Below are 20,541 nucleotides of genomic sequence, written 5' to 3'. Positions count from 1 at the left end.
TATTGACCATCCACACCCACTTGCCGGTTCCTTCTCCTTGCACGGAAATGAAAAGAAGCTTTTGCCCGATGTCGAACAATTTTTACAACCATAAGCAACGCTGTAAACCACGTTATCATAAAACAAAGAAAGTAGCAATATCAAGACAAAAAATAGTCTCACAAAGTATGTAATCCGAAAAAAGCACCGATAGATTTACATAAAACATCAGCACTGAAAGGAACAAAATGGTCGGTGTGCAACGAAGCATGGTTGGCAAGTATTACGTCATAGTTGTAAAACATCATAGAAACAGCCGAATGACCGAGAGAAACTTGAGTTCGAGAACTTGCATATTTTGTTTCATTTTTTTACTCAAAAACTAAAGTGTTTAAAAATATGGCAACCACACAGGAATTTTTCCTAACCAAAGTACAGTTTCTAAGACAATTCTTAAATTTGTTGAAAATTCACCTTTAAGTGGTTTGTAAAGATAAAATCTGATCTACTTGGATAATGTTTTGATTTTAAGTTGGTTTTTTTGTTTGAGGATTCTATTGAATATCTCAAAATGTAATATGTATATTCAAGATAAAAGTTTGAAAATAAAACCAGGAAAGTGTGGATTCATGTGAAAGTATATGTCTCAGTCCCAGCATATGGAGAATTGAAATGTCTGCATTATTCTAAGTTGTTTTTGAGATAGCCACACATCTGTCTGCATTGGCCAAGGTTGGTAGCACTGGATGGATGCATCAACATGAACAGTAATTTTATTAATATAGTATTCTTTGATTGAAGCACTATTGTTGTGTTGGCTTTAATCTGATCAAAATTGTCTATTAATCCTAGATACGGCAAGTAATTGTGGGATTAAAGCAGTATTGTCACATGTAGTGGGAGATATTGGGTATATAATGATATGTATGAGCCAAACACTAAAGATTCCATAAAGCTAATTGTATGACATAAATAAGGAATTCCTTGTGTTTCTAGTATTTTTCTCTGCTATCATGTAGTGATTCAAAAATCCAAAAGGTTTAATTGCATGTTGGGCCATATGTTTTGTATGCATTTTCTGTATACTATTATTCAGATCAGCAGCATGGAAATGCCAACAAATTACTTTACCAGCAAGTAACTCCATTTATTGAATGTCCATATCTTCTAAGTCAAAGCTATTACAGCAGCATTGAAGAACACACCATATCATTAGTGACAGTTGTTTTTTGATGGACACATCATGAATGATCAATCATGAGTTTTAGGAAGAACAGCTGAAGAATTGAAACACTTGAGAACAACTACTTATCATGCAGCAATGTAAAACATGACTGTTACAAAATAACAAATACATCTTTGACACACACAACACATTTGTGCAGTCAGTCAGGAGTGCTATATGGTGTATTAGGTAATTGTTGTGAACTGCTTAAGCATAGTATCCAATATGTGATGCAGCTAGTGGTTCCCAGAACTTTAAGACAAGGGTTATTTGAGGCATTGCATAATACAAAACTATAAGACACCAGGGAGTGTCGTACACCATTTTAAATGTGCAGAAGTGTTTGTGTTTGTTGAAAGACATTAAAAGATGATATAGATACTAATATATTTGAAGTCCATAGGAATAACCAGGATTTCTGGCAGAGAATTATAGGAACTTTGAAGAAAAGTACCCTAGTCATAGCACAGTTGACTTCTCTATGTAAAGCATAGAATAATAACTGTTGGGTGCTGGTTGTTATGGATCATTTTACCAAGTGAGCTATAGGTTATATATTGATTAATGCTTTTCAGTAATATTTCACTATTTGCTAGACATGATTAAGAGCACTGGGACTAAGAAACCAATTTCAGTGCCCAGATTTTTGCAATGCAGAGTTGTATTAACAGTTAAGAGATATTTAAGTTTATGACCCATGGATGGAATTGAATTGATTGAGAATACCCATCGTATGTTATGATAGTATACCATTCAACTGAGTAACTACTGACTGTTGCTTCTTTTGAATCAACTGAAGTTTGGGCAAGTTTTACACCACCAATGAATCTGATGTAAGGCTCTGTCTTGTATAAGAGAGCTGCAGTTTCTATACGAACATAAATTTGAAAAAAACAAAAAAAGACAACAAGGAAGCTTTCACTTATCTAGACCATCCCATCCACTGAACTAAACTTAGGGAAAAAATCAAACTCATAGCCATTCCTTGTCATTGAAATATTTATCAAGTCTTCTCTTAAACTTCCTTAAATCTGCTGCATCCACCACATCTGAAGGCAATCCATTCCAAGGACCAACTACCATGTTAAACTATTTTAAATGAAAGTGTGTTCTACGTTATAAGAATTTATATTTTTGTTCTCTAGTCCTATCATTCTCTCTATTAAATACAAAGAAAGATATATCAGCACTGTCAATTCTCTTAGCAACCTTAAATATCTCAGTCATATCCCTTCTAACCATTTCTTTTCAAGAGAAAAAGTTTGAGATATTTCAGCCTCACCTCGTATGACAACCCTTCAATTCCAGATACTGTTCTAGTAACCATTCTCTAAACCCTTTCCAACAATTCAATGTCCTTCATAAGGTAAGGAGTCCAAGACTGAACAAATACTCCAAATGTGACCTAACTACTGATCTATGCAATGAAATTATAACCTTTTTAGAATTGTATACAGTATTTCTGTAGATGTAATCTAAAATCACGTTTGCTTTACCACCAGCAAGAGCACACTGTTTTGATAGCTTTAGAGAATGGTCAACTATTGCACAAAGTTTTTTTTTTTTTTCATAACACTGTGTCTGTATAGTAGATGATGCAATGGGTAAAGTGGATATACATTAATTGTTGCATATTAGTAATGGAATAAAGGTCAGACCTAGTTGTGTAATATGGCTATGACACATTCTTGTGGAATGTAAGAAATACTGTTCTAAACTGTGTCCTGTATGTTTATGGTTAAATGGGATGAAGTATAAGTTAAATCAGTATGATATAGCATGAAAAACATTAAACATGTTGAAGAGCTGATATTTTGTCACCAGGGAGCCTTTCAAGAACTTATTGATTCAAGAATCAAAACTGGATGAGCATATTTTCTCTAGTAGTAAAAGTTTGTGTTGTATGATTTTAACTGAGCTGGTGATGAAGGAAGATATTTATTTAAGAACTTTGATGTTTGACTAAGATAATAGCTTTAGTCTCCTGATCATTATGGTCAGGATTAATTGCTTTGTTACCTGGTAGGATAATTGTGAAATTAATAAATCAGTAACTGCCTAGTTTCCAGGAACAAGAAGATTTGAAATATCTAAGAATCTAAGAAAGAAAAACTCATTATTACAATGATGCTTAACAATAGATACCTGGAACACTTGATGAAAAAAGAAAATGAAGATAAGCACTAAGTATAAATGAAGAAAATTAGATATATAACAATATTCTCCTACATTTGAGGTGTCTCAAAGATGAAGAGGGTATACAAACAAAATAAAGTTGTAACAACATTCAGAAACCACAAGATATTAGTGACAGTTAATTTATATACCTACTACCTAAAAACCCAAGGGAAAGGGAACAAAACATCCCCTGAGAATGTGGACTCTGGTGCATTTGAAAAACAAAACCAACATTTACAGAAATTAGAATTAAGGAACTTATTTGATGTACAAGACTTGATATTAATGATCTATTCCCAATTACTTATTGTGCAAAAGAAGTTTCTATAGTAAGATGTGATAATACTAAAATAATCAGGTATAACACACATGTGAGGGAAAAAAAAGGTTTTTTGTGTCTACCTGACATGATAACACACTTGGTCAATCTTGCATAGAAGTTAGTGAAACCACAATTTCCCTCTTGAAAACATTAACATCATTGTATTCAAATCCAAGTAAGGGAATCTAATCAAATGGATAACATGCAAGACTTTTCATTAAGAAGATTCAGGATCAAATTGTGGCTACTACCAACACAAAAATAGTCTTTCTGAGGACTAAATATAATTCCCGAAAGACAGCAGCAGGTTAGCAACTTAAATATAGGATAAAGCTAGATAATAAGTGATATCTAGTTGTATATAAATAATGTGTGTGTGTGTGTATACAAATTAGTTACTAATTAATAATTAGACTTAGACCATGATAACAATTCATGTCCAATTACCACAACATTACCATTAAATAACTATGTTTTAGATTCAGTAAAAGGGAAGAGCAAAGATGTTTATGGCCATCCATTGTGACTTGGTCTTAAACTTTTGAGAGTTATTGCATCAAATGGACGTCATCTTGCTACCAGGCTGGTAAGTTTGATATTTAAGGGACTGAAGTTTTGTATTAGTAAATTTACTACATTTGCCAAATAGCATACTAACTTATTTGTGAAAAAGATATGTAAAGTTTACAATTTATAATCGAGTTTTATGCTTTATGTTTTTAAACATTTAACACATGTCTAAAGACTTTTAAAGATGTTTATATCTGTTTCCTCAATTGCTATACACCTTAGAAGTTGTCAGTACTTTAGACATGGCAAAGTGTACTGGTAATGTAGTAGGTGGAATGCATTAATACCAAAATATTTGTGTTTTAATATATTGCTCATAGTTAAGTATGAATTGTGGTTCTGGTCATTTAATGTGAATTTTTATTAACATGGTGCTTTGATCTTTAAAGCTCATGGTTCCATGGTGTTAAAACTAAGTTTTCTTTCTTCTTTTTTTTTTATTTCAGGTCAAAGATTTTAATATAATGGAACTTGTTGCTTGCTATATAACCATTGACCCAAGGTAAGAACTCCACTAAGTTATTGCCAAGTACAAAAATTTAAGTTTACTGTGTCTGAATAAGATTTATATCTGTGGTGTACCATTTCTGTTTTTTTAAAATAAATATACTACTTTATTAAAAACATATATTTGTAGTTGTGTTGTTTAGAAGTTGTGACACTGTTTACAAAGATGGGTGAAAAAATTCCACATATTTAATTTGTTCTTTATCCTTAAATGCCTTTTTAATAAATGAAATCCTTTTAAATTTGGTACTGATAACAACAGAATTATTGCAAATGTATTTGTAAATCAAATAGTAGTTTTTAAAATGTTCATGGTTTTAACTTTTTTTCATAAATATTTTTCATTTAGAAATATTAATCTTGTGAATATATATTATAGAATATTTTAAGTTTCCTGTTTCATTTTTGTTTATATTAATATAGTCATAACATAATGAAATTAATACACTGCATGATAGGTGTGCATATATTCTAATCAAATAATAATTTTACTTATTGAAATCATGGAGCTTCACACCTTCATAATATTTTGGCTTCTTCTCCTTTTAAGTATAAATTGTTTCAACAAGATTTCAAGCATTCCATACTTGGGAAAAATTTTTACTTTTGTAAAAATGCAGTTTAATGCTGAAAGTTTACATTTTACATGAGTGTAAAGTGTCATTCTCATGTGATACCAGGCCATCCCATAAATGTACTTCATTATTACTTGAGGTATCTGTGAGATACTTACATTATTACATGAGCTTTCACTGCAAGAGATGTAATGTCACAATAATTAGGAACATCACAGTTTTACCATTAGATAATACTACTAGTTTCTTTTTCTGTACATTTATTGAATGTTCTACAGACAGGAATGAATACAGACAGATTGCCTTAAAACTTAAAACATTGCAAAGTTGAATTTTAGGGATTCATGTTGTGAGTTTGTGTATTTTTATCATATTGTTGCTTTTAGTTCCTGTATTGAATATTGATAAAGTGTAATATTATTTATTTACACACTAAGTTAGAACAATGAAGCCACAAACCATACTTTTTCATTTAATTTTGATACACAATCCTAGTGTAATAAAATTTGTTATTGGTCTTCCTAGACTTACTGGCCTATACTTAAATTTTGTAGCTCAAACAAAACATGAAGTATAGTTATAATATTATATTTTATTTCAGTTGTTATAACTTGTTCTTAGTTTCAAATGGAAGTATTTAAATAAACTCTCAATTTTCTTGCCTACGTAGTGTAACATTTGTTCACCCAAATTTCTCAAGCATCTGTTATTTGATGTCTAGTTGAAAATAAATTAATATTTATAGTATTGGTACTACTAAGGCATAGTCTAATTTCTTAATCTTCAATCTTCTTTATTTACAGAGCTATAAACCAGAAAGTTGGACACACTTGCTCTGCTCTCCTTTCTCATCCTCTCTTTCACAATTTGCCATTAATTCTCTCTAACGTTTGCTTGTACATTATTTACAACTAATAGAAAGATAAAATTTCAATTTACCAAATGATATGTATATATATATATAGCCACCTTTTCTCAGTTGTTGTTTCCAAATTCATATCAAACAGATAAGGGAATTATTTTAAGGCTTATATGCTCTAGTTAGAAAGCTAGTTACATTATGATACTTATATGCCAATGTTTTTCCATGTTATTATTTTGTGTTCTTAAGTAAATGTCTAAAGAAAATAAAAACTATTTGATGTAGCTGTACTATCTTTACAAGAAAGTGAGCACAAGTTTTATTGGTGGGCTGGAAAACAAAAACTGGTCAATGTAGTTTTCTTACATGTACTTTGTTATTAAGAAACTAAAATGTAAAAGTTAGGAAATTATTACTTGAGATTTGTTAGAAAATAAAAAATAATAGTAAATATCTCTATGAGTATGGATTAGACTAATGATAATGCATTTCATCATTTAATAACACAATATGAAGTACATATTCACCATGTGAAGTACATTTTTTATCACAGAATATAAGTTAAACATGGTTCAAAGAACAGTTATGACCTGTTACTACCCTTAAACGTTTTAAGATAAATATTGTAATTGTCTGCTACAATCTGCAGTCTTTCTAGAAAGGAAAAAAAAAAGAGTAATTTAGACCTACTTAAAATTTTTAGTAGTTTTGTAATGGTCATCTTGTTGGTCAAAGTGACCAAGTCCATATAGTTTTAGAGTAGACAAAATATACAAGTTACAAAGATTTACTGAAAAAATTTTGGATATTCATGTATGATGTTTTAGAGGTTATGCAAATGAAATTTGAAGAATTTAAGATGAAAACAAGGACTTTTTAACATTAACATGAAAATTGCCTTGTCTGAGTCACTCTGATACCCATATGTTTACAAACAAATCTTTAGTAAAAATACTTAATTAAAAAATTCTAATTTTTTGTGTAATAAAGACTTGTAATCTTTACTATAAGCTTGTAAAATGTTGTGAAGATGCTCTTATTTCAGTAAAAGCTATAGAACTTAAACTTTAGTAGTTACTTGGTGGTTACGAAATTGGTCAAAATGACCAATAGAGTTAATGTTTTAAATTATTTGTTAATTATTACATAAAGATACAATTTTCTCCTGAACATATTAATTAGTATTGCCAATATCAGTTATAAGTGATTCTAATTTTTGTTTAGACAATTTAAAGACAAACTTTACCAGTCAGCAATTTGCTTAGTAAAACTATAAAGACAGAATCGTTGTTGCATGGATAAAATTCTGTTTGCACTGTCTCGAACATTTTCCTGTCCTGCAAAACACTTAATTGTTAATAATAATATTTAGATGGTTATTTTATGTGAAAATATTCTGTGTGTATATGCTCTTTTCTTGCTGATACTGCCAAGTAGAAGAAACAAATAAAACATTGTACTTGCTAACCTTCAATACAGAATCATTGGACAAGACTTTCAAGAGCCTTACATTACAGTGATGTGGCCGTAACTTTATGTGATTGTAAGATTTCCTCATAATAATAATCATCAATTACATTTGTCACATTACACTAGTATTATGCTCATTGTATATTTTGACACTACATTCTTTATTCATCTCTATACAGTTTTTCAGAGATAAAGATTTTATGATAGTATTTCGATTACACCATATCATGCATGTCATATTTTGCTCAGTTAAATAGCTTATCAAGGTGGTTGGAATAAGGCACATGTAGTGGTCTCAAAGCTGTGTGGCCTGGCATGGCCAGGTGGTTAAGGTACTCAATTCGTAATCTGAGGGTCGCAGGTTCAAATCACTGTCACAACAAACGTACTTGCCCTTTCAGCCGTTGAGGCATTAAAGTGTGACAGTCAATCCCACTATTCGTTGGTAAAAGAGTAGTCCAAGAGTTGGTGGTGGGTGGTAATGACTAGCTGCCTTCCCTTTAGTCTTATACTGCTAAATTAGAAAAGGCTAGTACAGATAGCCCTTGTGTAGCTTTGCATGAAATTCAAAAAACAAGCACAAAGCTGTTTACAGGAGCAATTTGTTACAAAAACAATTATTGTGGTGTGAACTCCTTTGCCTGTATTATTAGGCTTGTTGTACATGTTTTATAATTTTTAACATTGCTCAGTCTATTCAGTCTGTTATAGTTTTTCAAGAAGATGGGTACATAATAATTTTAACATGAGCTGTCTGCATTACACTCATGGATCTCTGGTATATCTTTGTAAACTTTCTTATTGCCACCACTGTATATACTGGTTACTAATTATTGTAGGTCAAAGGTGATTGTGAATCCAGTATTCAGTGGTGTTGTTAACACTAATCATGTCAAACTTTGTTTTCACAGTGATGGTAAACTTCCAGTACAAGAAATTGTGAAACTTTCTCTAGAAAGTCTGAGAACTTGGCGAGTATTCCTGGCATATGGATTAACTTCTGAAGTTTACATGTAAGTTCCATATACTTCTCTTACTTTTAATGTGAATGTTTTATTTCAATAAGGATAACAGATAAATTATTATCCTGTAGTTAAGAAAATAGAAATATTTAATAAACAGTGAAAAATACACAAAACATTTTTATTCCAAGAAATTAATTAACATTTCTGACAACTTATTAGAACTTATCAGAGCTAGTATCTACAGTGCTAGCTTAGCATATATTTAGTTATGACTATTGTTTTTTTAAGCTCAAGGTTGGGAAACAAGGGGCAGAAAGTAAATTGTAAGTAAGGAATTACTTAAGTATTCAAATAGGACATGTTGATTGGTACATCATTTCTATTTATACACTCACATCTGTTTTTATTTATATAATTACACTCTCTCAAATTTCTGTCTGTTTATGCATGTTTTAAGATGTATACATTTTTCCAATCATAATTATAATCACAGTTCTAGAAATATTCAGCTAAAAGGACATAGTGTTACCATGTTTTGTGTCATACTGTCTTACTAAAACTAGTTGGCTAGAACTAATAATAATCAATTTAACCTTTGTTATTTTTTGTCTTTTACTCTCACTTGTATTGCCCTATGGAATTTCCTTATTGTTTTGTACCCTCAATAAAATCATTTGTTCCAAAGATATATAAGAATCTATCTATATCAAAATAAAAACTATGTAAGCAGTTGATTTTTTACTTAAAATTAAAAATAATTTATCATTCATTGTTTGTTTACACATTTTGTAAAAAACAGCATGTGTTTCTGTGATGATTTTTTGTCTGAGCATCTTTTGGGTGTATACAGCCTTAAATGTTGTTTTGTTATTTACACTACTTCAGTGTGAGACTTATCCCAGTTTTTGTGTATAGTGGATGATTTGAGCATAGATATTTAGATATTAGTGTTGTTTTTAATCTTCTGGTTATGTTAAACTTGTTTTTCTGACTTCAAAAGGACTAGAGAGAGTGGAAGTCTTCTTACATAAATGTCTGTCTTAAATGATGTAGTTTTGTATTTTTCATACCTCTGGAGTAAGTGTTGATGTTGTTTATGGGTGACTGTGATTTAGTTTTCAATGTTACATACCCTTACAGTGACTACCAGTCATAATTTAGTTTGAAACATATTTTTATACCTGTGCAGTGAAGTGTAGATGTGAAAAGTTTTGAAATTTCACAAGTCTTTAAATCTCTCAGTTTCAAGGAAAATCTGTAAAAAAGAAGAAAAAAAATCTTTTGTTAGGACTGTAATATTACTTGCACTTTCTTTGTAACTACTTTGATCTAGTGAATATAAAATGGAAAAAAAATCATCAAAAAGAAATAGAGAGAGAGAAATAAATAGATCCATGTCCATCTGTAATATATTTCAAGATTTGGGATCATTTTGATAAGAGAGTGCTGAAGATGATTGGTGTTTGGTATTTCAAGTCAGAAACCCAGCATTGTGGGTGCATTGTCATTGTTTGTAAAACTGGTTGCAGTGGTAATATATGTAGATATTTTATAGTTTGTCACTTTTGATATTCTAGACATGATTTTTAATGATTGAGATTCTACCTAATTATTTTGTAGGCTTATGCTTAGATATGAGACTAATTACTCTTAATTGTAAGTAATTTTCAGCAGAACTTCTTTTGTTGTTCAGACTATGATGTATGATAAAAAAAATATTTTTGAATTGGCATTTAACTGTTTAACTCTAATTGTAATAAGTTTTTCTTCTGAAATTCTTCAGATTAAACTATACCTTTATTGTCCTTTTTACTAAACAGAGAGTTTAGGTCTTTATAAAGATGCTGTAATATCTTGATCATATATAAAAATTGTGTGACCTTATTGATCAGGTTATGTCATTGAGAAAGGGATAAGAAAAAAACTTGGTTTTAGAGCAGGTTAGATAGAAGAAACATGTAGTGAAACATTTATGTAACAGATATTTTCAATAATGAAGAAGCATCCAACAAACAAATGAAATTAGTTTTGCTTTTTAACATTTTTCGTATTCAGAGATCTCTTTCCAGTGATGATTCGACATATCCAGTTCTGTCAAACACTGTCTTTGGTGGAAGAAGTAGAGAAACATAGATTTGATTATCAGTATATAGCTTGTCTTCTGCAAGTTCTAGAAGGAGTTGTTCATATTGCTGGCAGCCATACAGAAATGAAATCTCCCAGAAGGTATATCAAAATTGCTTTGACTTTAGATAATTGTGTATGAAAATCATAACATCTTTAAATAACTTCTTGTAAATTGATATTTTTAGTCATTTTCTAGTTAATATTCTAGCAAACTAAATATTAGTTTGTTTTTTCAATTACCACCACTGAATTAAATTTTTAATAAGAAATTACACTTAAAATGAATCAATATCTTAAATGATTTTTAACTAATATTGAATGTGAACATTCTGTAATGAAACATAAAAATCATATGAAATTATAGACTTCATTATACTTCTTTAAATTTTCTTTTGTATGTGGGTTTACATCTTCAACAGAAATGAGAAGTTGGACCAGCTCATTTTTCCATCTGTACACTGGACCCATGTTACTGGACTTTTTTCCACTGATAAGAACTTTACTTTGCAGATGGTTATGGGAATTTGCTTACAGAGATATTATAAATGTAAGATTTAACATATTTCCTAACATAAATTGTGTTTAATATAGAATAATAAAATACAGTAACAAGCTGATTGTTGCTAAATGTGCATTTATATTTGATTACTGTTATTTTGAAATGATTGTTATGCATGATATGATCATTTAAGACGTCATAAACTTTTATAAAGCATAAAACAATATAAAAATGTTCCTAAAAGCTCAACATCTACAAGATAAAATGCAGATATTAAGTAATACTTTAAAGTACACTCAAGTCTGTGTATATAGGGCACATTGAACTTTAGCAATTGAACTTTATAGTTCTTTCTAAATAAATGCTCTCAGTACTTAGATTGACCATTTGGAATGTGAAAATACAACACTTGATTACTTTAAATCACTTTATCTTTTGAATCTTGTAGAAATATATAAGGTTGCTTAGGTTTTTGTTTGCATCAGGAATGTTTCTTGTTGATAAGATTTTATCTATTTCCTCTTCCACTGTAACGATTAATAAGATTCTTACCATAAGAATTTATGAGTAATGCTTGATTAGTGGTTTAAAACTGGAATTTACTTTGGTTATTTCATCCTGTCAAAGAAGTATGTTCTTGGCAAGAACTTATTTACAATTGAATACTGTTTGAGAATGTTTCTGCTACATAAAGGTTCTTTTATTAGTATATGTATGACAGTGTGTTTGTGATCTAATATTATTTCAGTAATTTCTTTATGAGCTATTCCTATATCATTTATTGATATGAAATTTACAATCCTTTTAATATTGAAACTCATAAAAATATTCCATGAAATTTAGTATGAACAGTATATTTAATGCTTTTTTTGTCTTATCTGTTTTAGCAAGGACTGACAATGCTTTCCTGTTGTATGAATTTTGTTGGTTCTTACCTCTGGATGTCAAGTAAGCAGGTAATTGGCATTTGTATAATCTGTCTTGTGAAAATATCACACATCAAATAATATCAACATCTATAAAGCTAGGAAAAAAATATGTATATCAGGTGCAAAATTTGTGAAAAAATCTAAGTTGCAGATGTAGTTTGTTTGTTTTTTCCACATTTTTAATTTATTCATTTCACATCCCAAGTCAGAAAATTTGCAAAAATATCATTTCATTTTTACCTTTTGTCTTTCATAAGTGACTGACCAAGAGGCCTTTCATTCAATACCAAAACTTGTGAGCTGGATGGAAAAATAAGATAGTTTGGATAAAATGTTATTTATATAGGAGATGTAAGGCCTTAAAAGTCATGGTCCACTGATTAATCCCACATTTGTGAAATATACATAGTGATACTTAGTATAAATCTAAATCCTACTACAAATCCCACATTTGTGAAGTATACATAGTATACTTCATATACATTTATGACGTTTACCCATCTTTTTGATCCTCTTTGATCTTGGCCTCAGTTATTCTTGGGAACATTTGTCTTAAATAACGAAAACCTTCGCCTTCTTTGTTCATTGCTTTCACGAAATTCTTCATAAGTCCCAATATTATGTGAAGAGGAGACAAAAAAAATTTGCCAGGTCGACAAGCGGTTCATCGTTACATTTTTCTGTCCTAGAACTAACTTTTTACAGAGTGCCAGGCTCTGTCTAGCATAATGTGACTCTTTGACACGATTGTCCCATTCACAGATGAAACAACAGTACTTTGTATAGCCGAGCTACAGTCCCAGTAACAGAACAATGACTTTCAGATCTCCACAGATATTCCAGCTGTACTTGCTGTACTGGATGTGCTTCAGCAACATTTAAATGTTCTCGAAGGTTTCTTTCATGTGCGCTGCATTGCCAACAGGTATTGAAGAGTGAACGTTGTCATCGTGTAATAGAACAGCTTTGAGGCTTAACATTGATGAATCAATAAAGAGACGCCACTCTTGCGGGTCATGGTCACAACTCAAAGCAGAGAACAATTCTTCGATGTCAACACAGAAACAGAGACTGTCAACTTGTGCAAAGAATTTGGCTATATCATCTTGGCGGCTTTAAAAAACAGAAAGTTTCTTACCTGGTGACAGCAAACACCATTCCTGCAGTCTCGAACCCAGCAATTCGGCTTTTGCTTTTGACAGACCCAAATCTCTGAACAGATCGTTTAATTCTGACTGTGTTATGAGATGTGGATCGCCTGAGTAGCACAGTTCAAAATCCGGATCAATGTCACTGCCAGTTCCCTGCATTGCAGTTTTTCATCTGGTTCTTCTGAGGTCTATTCCTCTGGTGGTTTCGGAATTGGAAGACTGTCGTCATGTGGTACGGGTCTCATTGCTGAAGGCAGATTAGGGTATTCAATTGACTTCTTGTTTTTGGCAGAGAAACCAGACACATTAGTCAAACAGAAGTAACAGTTCGTCACATGGTCTTTCTGTTCTTGCCATATCATCGGGACAGCAAACAGAATTGCCTTTCGAGTGCCTCTGAGCCAAGCTCTCAGACAGACAGCACATGTCGCACAACAAATGTGAGGCGCCCATTCCTGGTCTTGATCACCAATTTTACAGCCGAAGTACAGATGATATGCTTTCTTCACAAGAGCAGAATGTATTGAGGCTGTTACGACATATACAGGACACCAATCGTCCTGCAAAACGTCTATAACATCTAACTTACTTGCTACTGAGGCAATGCTATATTCTGAAACAATACGTACACACTATAGGGTCTATATTAATCCAATGAGCAGCATTTGTTTATGCAAGCCACTTTTATAGCCTGCTAAGACAGTGTCAAGCTGGCTCCGGCACGCCCAGGCAAGATACTTCCATAGAACAGCTTCCAACCTGGTCTGATTCCATGCTTGGATATGCCCACCTGCACAAAACATTGTTCACAGGTCTCTTACATAAACGAAAATTTTTGGACACAAATATAAGAAAAATATTGACAAAACTGGAGATTTCGATTAAACGGTACATGATGGGCAAGTTTGGATGTTAATTTCGTGATCAGCAGCCAAAAAGCTAAAAGGAACACCCAACAGTGTTCAAGAAGCAAAAATGTTGTTGTGCATTTTGGCACTATTCTAGTAACCCTCCTGTGAACCCTAACCAACATTTCAATATCCTTCCTAAGGTAAGGACCCCAAGACTGAACACAATACTCCAAATGTTGATTAACCAGTGACCTACACAAAGAAATTGTATTTAGTATATTTATACATACAACTTAAAATCCAATTGGCCTTACCACTAGCAACAGACACTGTATGGATGGCGTCAGAAAAGAATTGCTATAACACTAAGATTCCTTTCCTTCATAACACTCTTAATGTTATTTTCATCCAAATTATACTTATAATTCAAATTATGATTACCCACATGCATTATCTTGCATTTATTACAATTAAGACCCATTTGCCATATATTTGCCCAATTCACTAAATGACCCAAATATTTTTGTAAATCAGCAGCATCCTCTTTACATCTAGCAACACCTGAGATCTTAATATCATTTACAAATTTAAGTAATTTGTTGATCTATACTTTCATTCATGTCATTGGTGAAAACCAAAATGACAAAAGGTCCTACGACTGAGCCCTGAGGTACCCAACTGTGACATTATTACAGTTTGACTGAACTCCATTCTTCCATACACTCTTATATCTAACTTGCTATCTTATCTATCACATCTACACAGGTATTTATACTAGCCTTTTATGTAACAGCTTGTCAAATGCTTTCTGAGAATCCAGATACACCAAATCTTACACCCTTGCCTTCATATATGTAAGCAGAAACATTTTCAAAGGATGTGAAAAGATACGTAAAGCAAGATTTTCCATTAGCAAAACCATCTTAACAACCCAGTGAATTTCTAAAGTTTGTTAATAGACTTGCAAAGCATCTTTCAACAGTTTCCAAAACTGTTCCCACAACTGGTGTAAGACTAATGCAATTATATTTACTGGGACAATTTTTTATTACCTCCTTTGAAAAGAAAAGTTATCAAACTAACTAACAATTCTCTTGTACCTTTCAACTATTCAAGGAGTGATGAAAAGTAGTAGCAAATAGCTCAATGTTTCCAGTGTTTGACTTCTTTCACACCCTTTGAAAGTATCTATCTCACCAAGGAGCTTTATAGTTCTTTAAACTTCCCAATTTTTTATTAACAAGCTCAGAATCAAAGCAGTCAACTTGTTAGATCTCATTTCCATTTATCAACTGTTCAAGTTGTGAAATAATGTTTAAATCTTTATAAGTTACAGTCAAAGAAAAAGCAAAGTGTAATAACCAATCATCTCATAATTATCAGATACCAACCTTCTTTTATTATTCTTTAAGGGTCCTACCCTCATTTTAACATTTTGTTTACCCTTAATGTATTTGGAGAAATCCTTACTGTTAATTTTTACATTTTCAGCCAATGTCTTTCTCGTGCATACTTTCTGATGTCAAAATTTACTGTTTCACCATACCAGCCAATTTTAAATTTCTTAAATTTATGATACTTTTCTTTAACTTTCATCCTTTATACTCCTTGTGAGACAATCTGGCATTTTTACTTGCAGCTACCTTTTTTCTCTTTATAAAGAATAGGTTTATATTGAATATTTAAAATTTTATCATTTAAAATTTTCCACATCTGCTCAGTGTCTTAAATTATTCAGCTGCCCAATTCACGATAGATAATTCTTGTCACGCATTTTCAAAATTCCTTTTTATAATTTATTCCCAAAATATCATTGTTCTTCATCTCCATATGCAGTAAAACATTCAACCTCATAGAACAACGATCACTTAAACCCAGAGATTCCCCAATTTCCAACCTCTTGATCATTTTTACACATGTAGTTAGCAATAAATATAATGTAGCAATTTTATAGGTTCCTTGACTAATTTCTGAAGAAAGCCAACTTTAAAAATTTTCAAAAACCTATCTTCTTATTATATAAATACCAATTTTTTTTACTATAATTTATCATGCTTAGTAAGTAAATGAATTTTTATGCCACCAATTTCTTTGTTGTTCCTTGAACTCTAGCGTGAACAAAACGTTTTTTTTTTGTTTTTTTTGCAAATACTTTGTAGAGGTTGAGAAAATCACTGGGAGCATTCTGAGCTATCGATTAGTCATAACCACACAGATAAGCGAATTAGGTGTACATTAGTAAGCATTTTCGAAAACTGAATAGACGAGCAGGGCAAATTTGGTTATTAAAACTTGTAAATAAAATATTTGTGTCTTCATCTTAATTATTGAAGAGCTGTATTTTTTATACTTTTCTTTCTAAAATATTTAGGTAAATTAAATCTTTTCAAGAAATATTTACTTGTAATAGAAAAAAAATCTCTGGTGTTAAGCTTATATATTTTTAGTATGCAAAATAAATTCTGACAAGTAAGTTATTTTTACATGCTTCTAATTACATGTCATCTAGTGATAGTGAAAATGATGTGTGATTGACAAGATAGTATAGAGTGAAAATTTGTTCTTTTTCATTATACATTTTTGTGCGTATGTTAAATTCTTTAAATTTTGAAAGCTATAACATACAAGAAGAAAACAAAGAGCCTGTTTTGTACTTTTACTGTAAAACACATTTTTAAAGAATTTAAAAAACTTGAACAAATTTAATGGAGAAAGTATGATTGCCATCAGAGTACTAATTTATTCGCTTACGATTTCACAACGTATGATTAAATATTGGCATTATTTGGAAGTTAGATTCTGTGGTTTATTTTAATTATGCTTTTTTTTACATTTATTAAACAGGAACTTAGTTATGAAATCGGAGCAAAATTTCCGCCATCTATAATCTTGAAAGTTATTTTTTTTGTTTACTGACTGTTTATAATAATTTTAAATGTTGATAATAGATGAAAATTCTGTGTTCTTTGTAATTAAGCACAAAGCGACACAATGGACATCAAAACCTAGTTTCTAGCAGTGTGAATCTACATACAAAAGCTAGTTTATTTTTATATTTTCAGACTTTGCTGAGGAAAAATGAATTTCAAACCTTGCTAATTAAACGTTTATGTTTTTTTAAGCCATCTTCATCCTTATGTTTCTTTTCTAAAATAATATTTAGTTAAATTAATCCTCTTACTTGAAATTAATATAACATGTAGCATGCAATGCTTCTAGTGTTAAACTCAGTAACTTTTTGTCTAAATTGTTTCTGAGAAAACATATTTTACTTTTGCAACTGTCCATCATCTAGTGACGAACAGTGGCATTTAAATGATAAGGAGGTACAGGGTATGAATTTGTAACTTTCTGTTTTGTCTTCATTTTTGTTTAGAATTGTCTTCCCAGATTAATTACTGAATGCCAAAATAGTATAAAAATAATAAAATAATTTAAATGTTATATGGGTTTTAAACACAAATACTAATTTACAAATATAACAATAATTCTTATGAATAAAAATACTCACCTCAATGTCTTTAATGACAGATGGAAAACCCAAGTCATGATCTATAATGATGGAGAATTAAAGTTCTTTGGTTACAAAATCTTGTGTGCAAAAATTTCAGGTGTAAAAAAAAATGTGAGATACTATGAAAAAATATTGAAACATTTTTGAATAAAAATTATGCTCAAGCAAAATTGAGAAACAAACTTTTTTATGTTTTAAGAATGACAAAGCACAACCACACAATATAAATTGTTTTCCTGAGTTCACTTTTATGCAGAATGGATTGTGAGGTTACTGTTTGAATAATTTGACATACACATTTCAATGATAACAAAAAGTGAAAGAAACAGAATATTTTCAGCACTTTGAACAAGAGAAATGTTTGTGAATTTTTTTCCTTTTTCTTATGGCAAAGCCACACCAGGCTATCTGTTGTGTCCACCAAGAAGAATGCCCCAAATTCTTCAAATACAAAATTCAGATACCTTGTTGCAATAGATCTGCAAAGCAAAACTGCAAAATATAATTCTGCTTCTGTGCATGTACGTGTATTTAAAAAATAGCAATAAAATATACTACACACTGATTTTTGATTTTGACTGGATAACATTTTTACATTCCAAATCCAAGTAAATGTTCAAGCTGCATTGTAAACACACCATGCTTATGCTCATTTTTTTACATCCAAATAGTTTCATAATTCTTTCACGCTCAGGTGCATCAGTTCATGTTTTTTTTCATTGAACTGCAAAAATGAACTACTGAATGAAACAGTCTCAAATTTCAGGCAATTTTTTTATAAACTGTGTAGTTTCATAAATAAATTATTATTTTTATATATGATATTTGTATAAATTTACAGCTTTGAAAATTTAAAAGGATTTCTTGTTGGTGTGTTTTTTCTTAAGAAACAATTAAAACTTGTACTATAATAATATTCTACATATGCAAAGATAAACAGTGTAAGAGTAAGTTTATTATTATTAATATGCCTAAGTTAGTGAAGCAATACAGCCTGCTGGGTGCTATTGAAATCTGGCTCTAACACACACAAGAAATTAAAATGATACATATTTCATTACATATTTTGAAACATGCAAAGAATGATACTGATATACTCAACTATCTAATATAAGGTTTTCATTCTTTTTAATGCTGGCTTTTTCTTCATTCTTCTTTTCTTTAAATTTTGACTTAATTTTTTTACTTCCTCCCTCTCTTTGGTTCTGTGATAGACCTAAAACAATACAAGATTCTGTATTAGTAAACAGTTACCAATCATGTTAAACATATGAAACTTGCTATACATTCTGACAAAATCTGATAAATCCCAACACTGGTGGCAAACAAAGGTTACAAGCTGAGCTCATGAAGGAACAGTACCCTCCAGGAAGCCAGCAAAATTGTTGGTCACACATTTGTGTCATCGAGAAAAATGATGGATTGTGGCACCACAAAGAGGAGGGACAGGTAAGGGGAAGGACAGGAAACAGAAATCAGGTTCACACTCAGATCTGACTGAGATAAATAGGCTATCTAATGTGAAAAGGCAGGTTTTTGTTGGAGAGATGCCACTGGAGACTCCAAGGACTCTAGAACTTGACAATTGTCAAGTCATTTTGTATTTGATAATAGAGTCAGATGCAAATCCTAGAGATAAGAAGTATGTAAAATGATTTGAGATAAGATAGCATCATAACCTAAAAAATCCTATCATCAGATAAACCACATTTGCAATGCCAGAGACAAAGACAATAAACAAGCCAATCTGAAGGTAAGGAAGGTGAGAATGTCCCCACCAAATAGGATGGAGGTAGAACATTTGGTCATAGGTAAGACTAATGGAAGATTCAGGGCCTACCGCCAAAACAGATAAAATCAAACTCAACAACTGTTGATCGAGATATCGATAGTCAGCTAGGATATGCAAGGGCAGACTGATCCAAAGTCTATGGGGGACAAGGCAGACAAACACCATCACCCAATTGAGAAGTGAATGGGACAAGAGAAAAGAAATTAGGGTTGAGAAGTAGATTCATGCAAGAATAAAGGACTTAGGTCGTATGATAAAGGAGCAAAGGTTAAGATATAACATACCCAAGAAATAAAAGTCTGAACAGAATCCTCGGAAAGGGTAAGTGAATGTCCGGCAACTTCAGGAGGTGGAAACTTTGCTCCACATCCTCCTGAACATGTGGAGCCTTATATGATTCAATCCTATTGAGAACAAGTATACATAAATCTCCCAATGGTTTGCCAGTAGCAAAGGCCTCTGGTAAAGTGCCTACCGTATTTTCCGCCTAATAAGCCGAATTTCTGGCCCTAAATTTTGAACCTGATTTTTGGGGGTCGGCTTATTGGTCGATCACTCCTTTCGGAAATTTCTTCTTCTTAGGAAATGTTTTTCTTTTGAAAATTACCATAGGCGGTAATTTTGTCCCATCAGCAAAGCACGTTAAGACTACAGTGAAACGTTGTTTCTGGAATTTCATTGGTTACCTAATTACAGTGAGTGGAGCCAATAACGAATCACATATTGATTCCATCTCTGTCTCAATGACGACACGTTCTGCTTTACTACAGAACGCCAATGATCGCACACAACATGCATGCTGACGCTGAAACGAAACTAAGAAACCATTTTGAAGAAACTTGTCACTTCTTAAAAATGGCTTCGCATATTGGGCGGTAATAAGCAAAACCCTCATTTTAAGAGCTGAAAATTGGCCTCGGCTTATTCGGCGATTCGGCTTATTAACCGGAAAATACGGTATTTAACGTGAGACACCCAAAGCAATGACATTAACTTCAGAATTAATGTTGTACCAATGAACAAAA

General features: G+C 31.6%; 1 protein-coding gene across 1 annotated transcript in view; it reads left to right on the top strand.

The window, feature by feature from the left end:
- Positions 1–17,891, top strand: part of LOC143223945 (RNA polymerase II-associated protein 1-like) — an 88,132-nt gene extending 70,241 nt beyond the window's left edge. The window contains exons 11-15 of the mRNA XM_076452416.1: positions 4,721–4,776; positions 8,600–8,701; positions 10,709–10,879; positions 11,200–11,327; positions 12,167–17,891. Coding sequence (XP_076308531.1) covers positions 4,721–4,776; positions 8,600–8,701; positions 10,709–10,879; positions 11,200–11,327; positions 12,167–12,231 — 522 coding nt within the window. The 3' untranslated portion in view covers positions 12,232–17,891. The remainder of the gene's footprint in view (positions 1–4,720; positions 4,777–8,599; positions 8,702–10,708; positions 10,880–11,199; positions 11,328–12,166) is intronic.
- Positions 17,892–20,541: the final 2,650 nt, after the last annotated feature.

This window comes from Tachypleus tridentatus, chromosome 8, assembly GCF_004210375.1.
Source record: "Tachypleus tridentatus isolate NWPU-2018 chromosome 8, ASM421037v1, whole genome shotgun sequence".
NCBI classification, from domain to species: Eukaryota; Metazoa; Arthropoda; class Merostomata; order Xiphosura; family Limulidae; genus Tachypleus; species Tachypleus tridentatus.
This window is presented reverse-complemented; position numbering and strand designations above follow the sequence as displayed.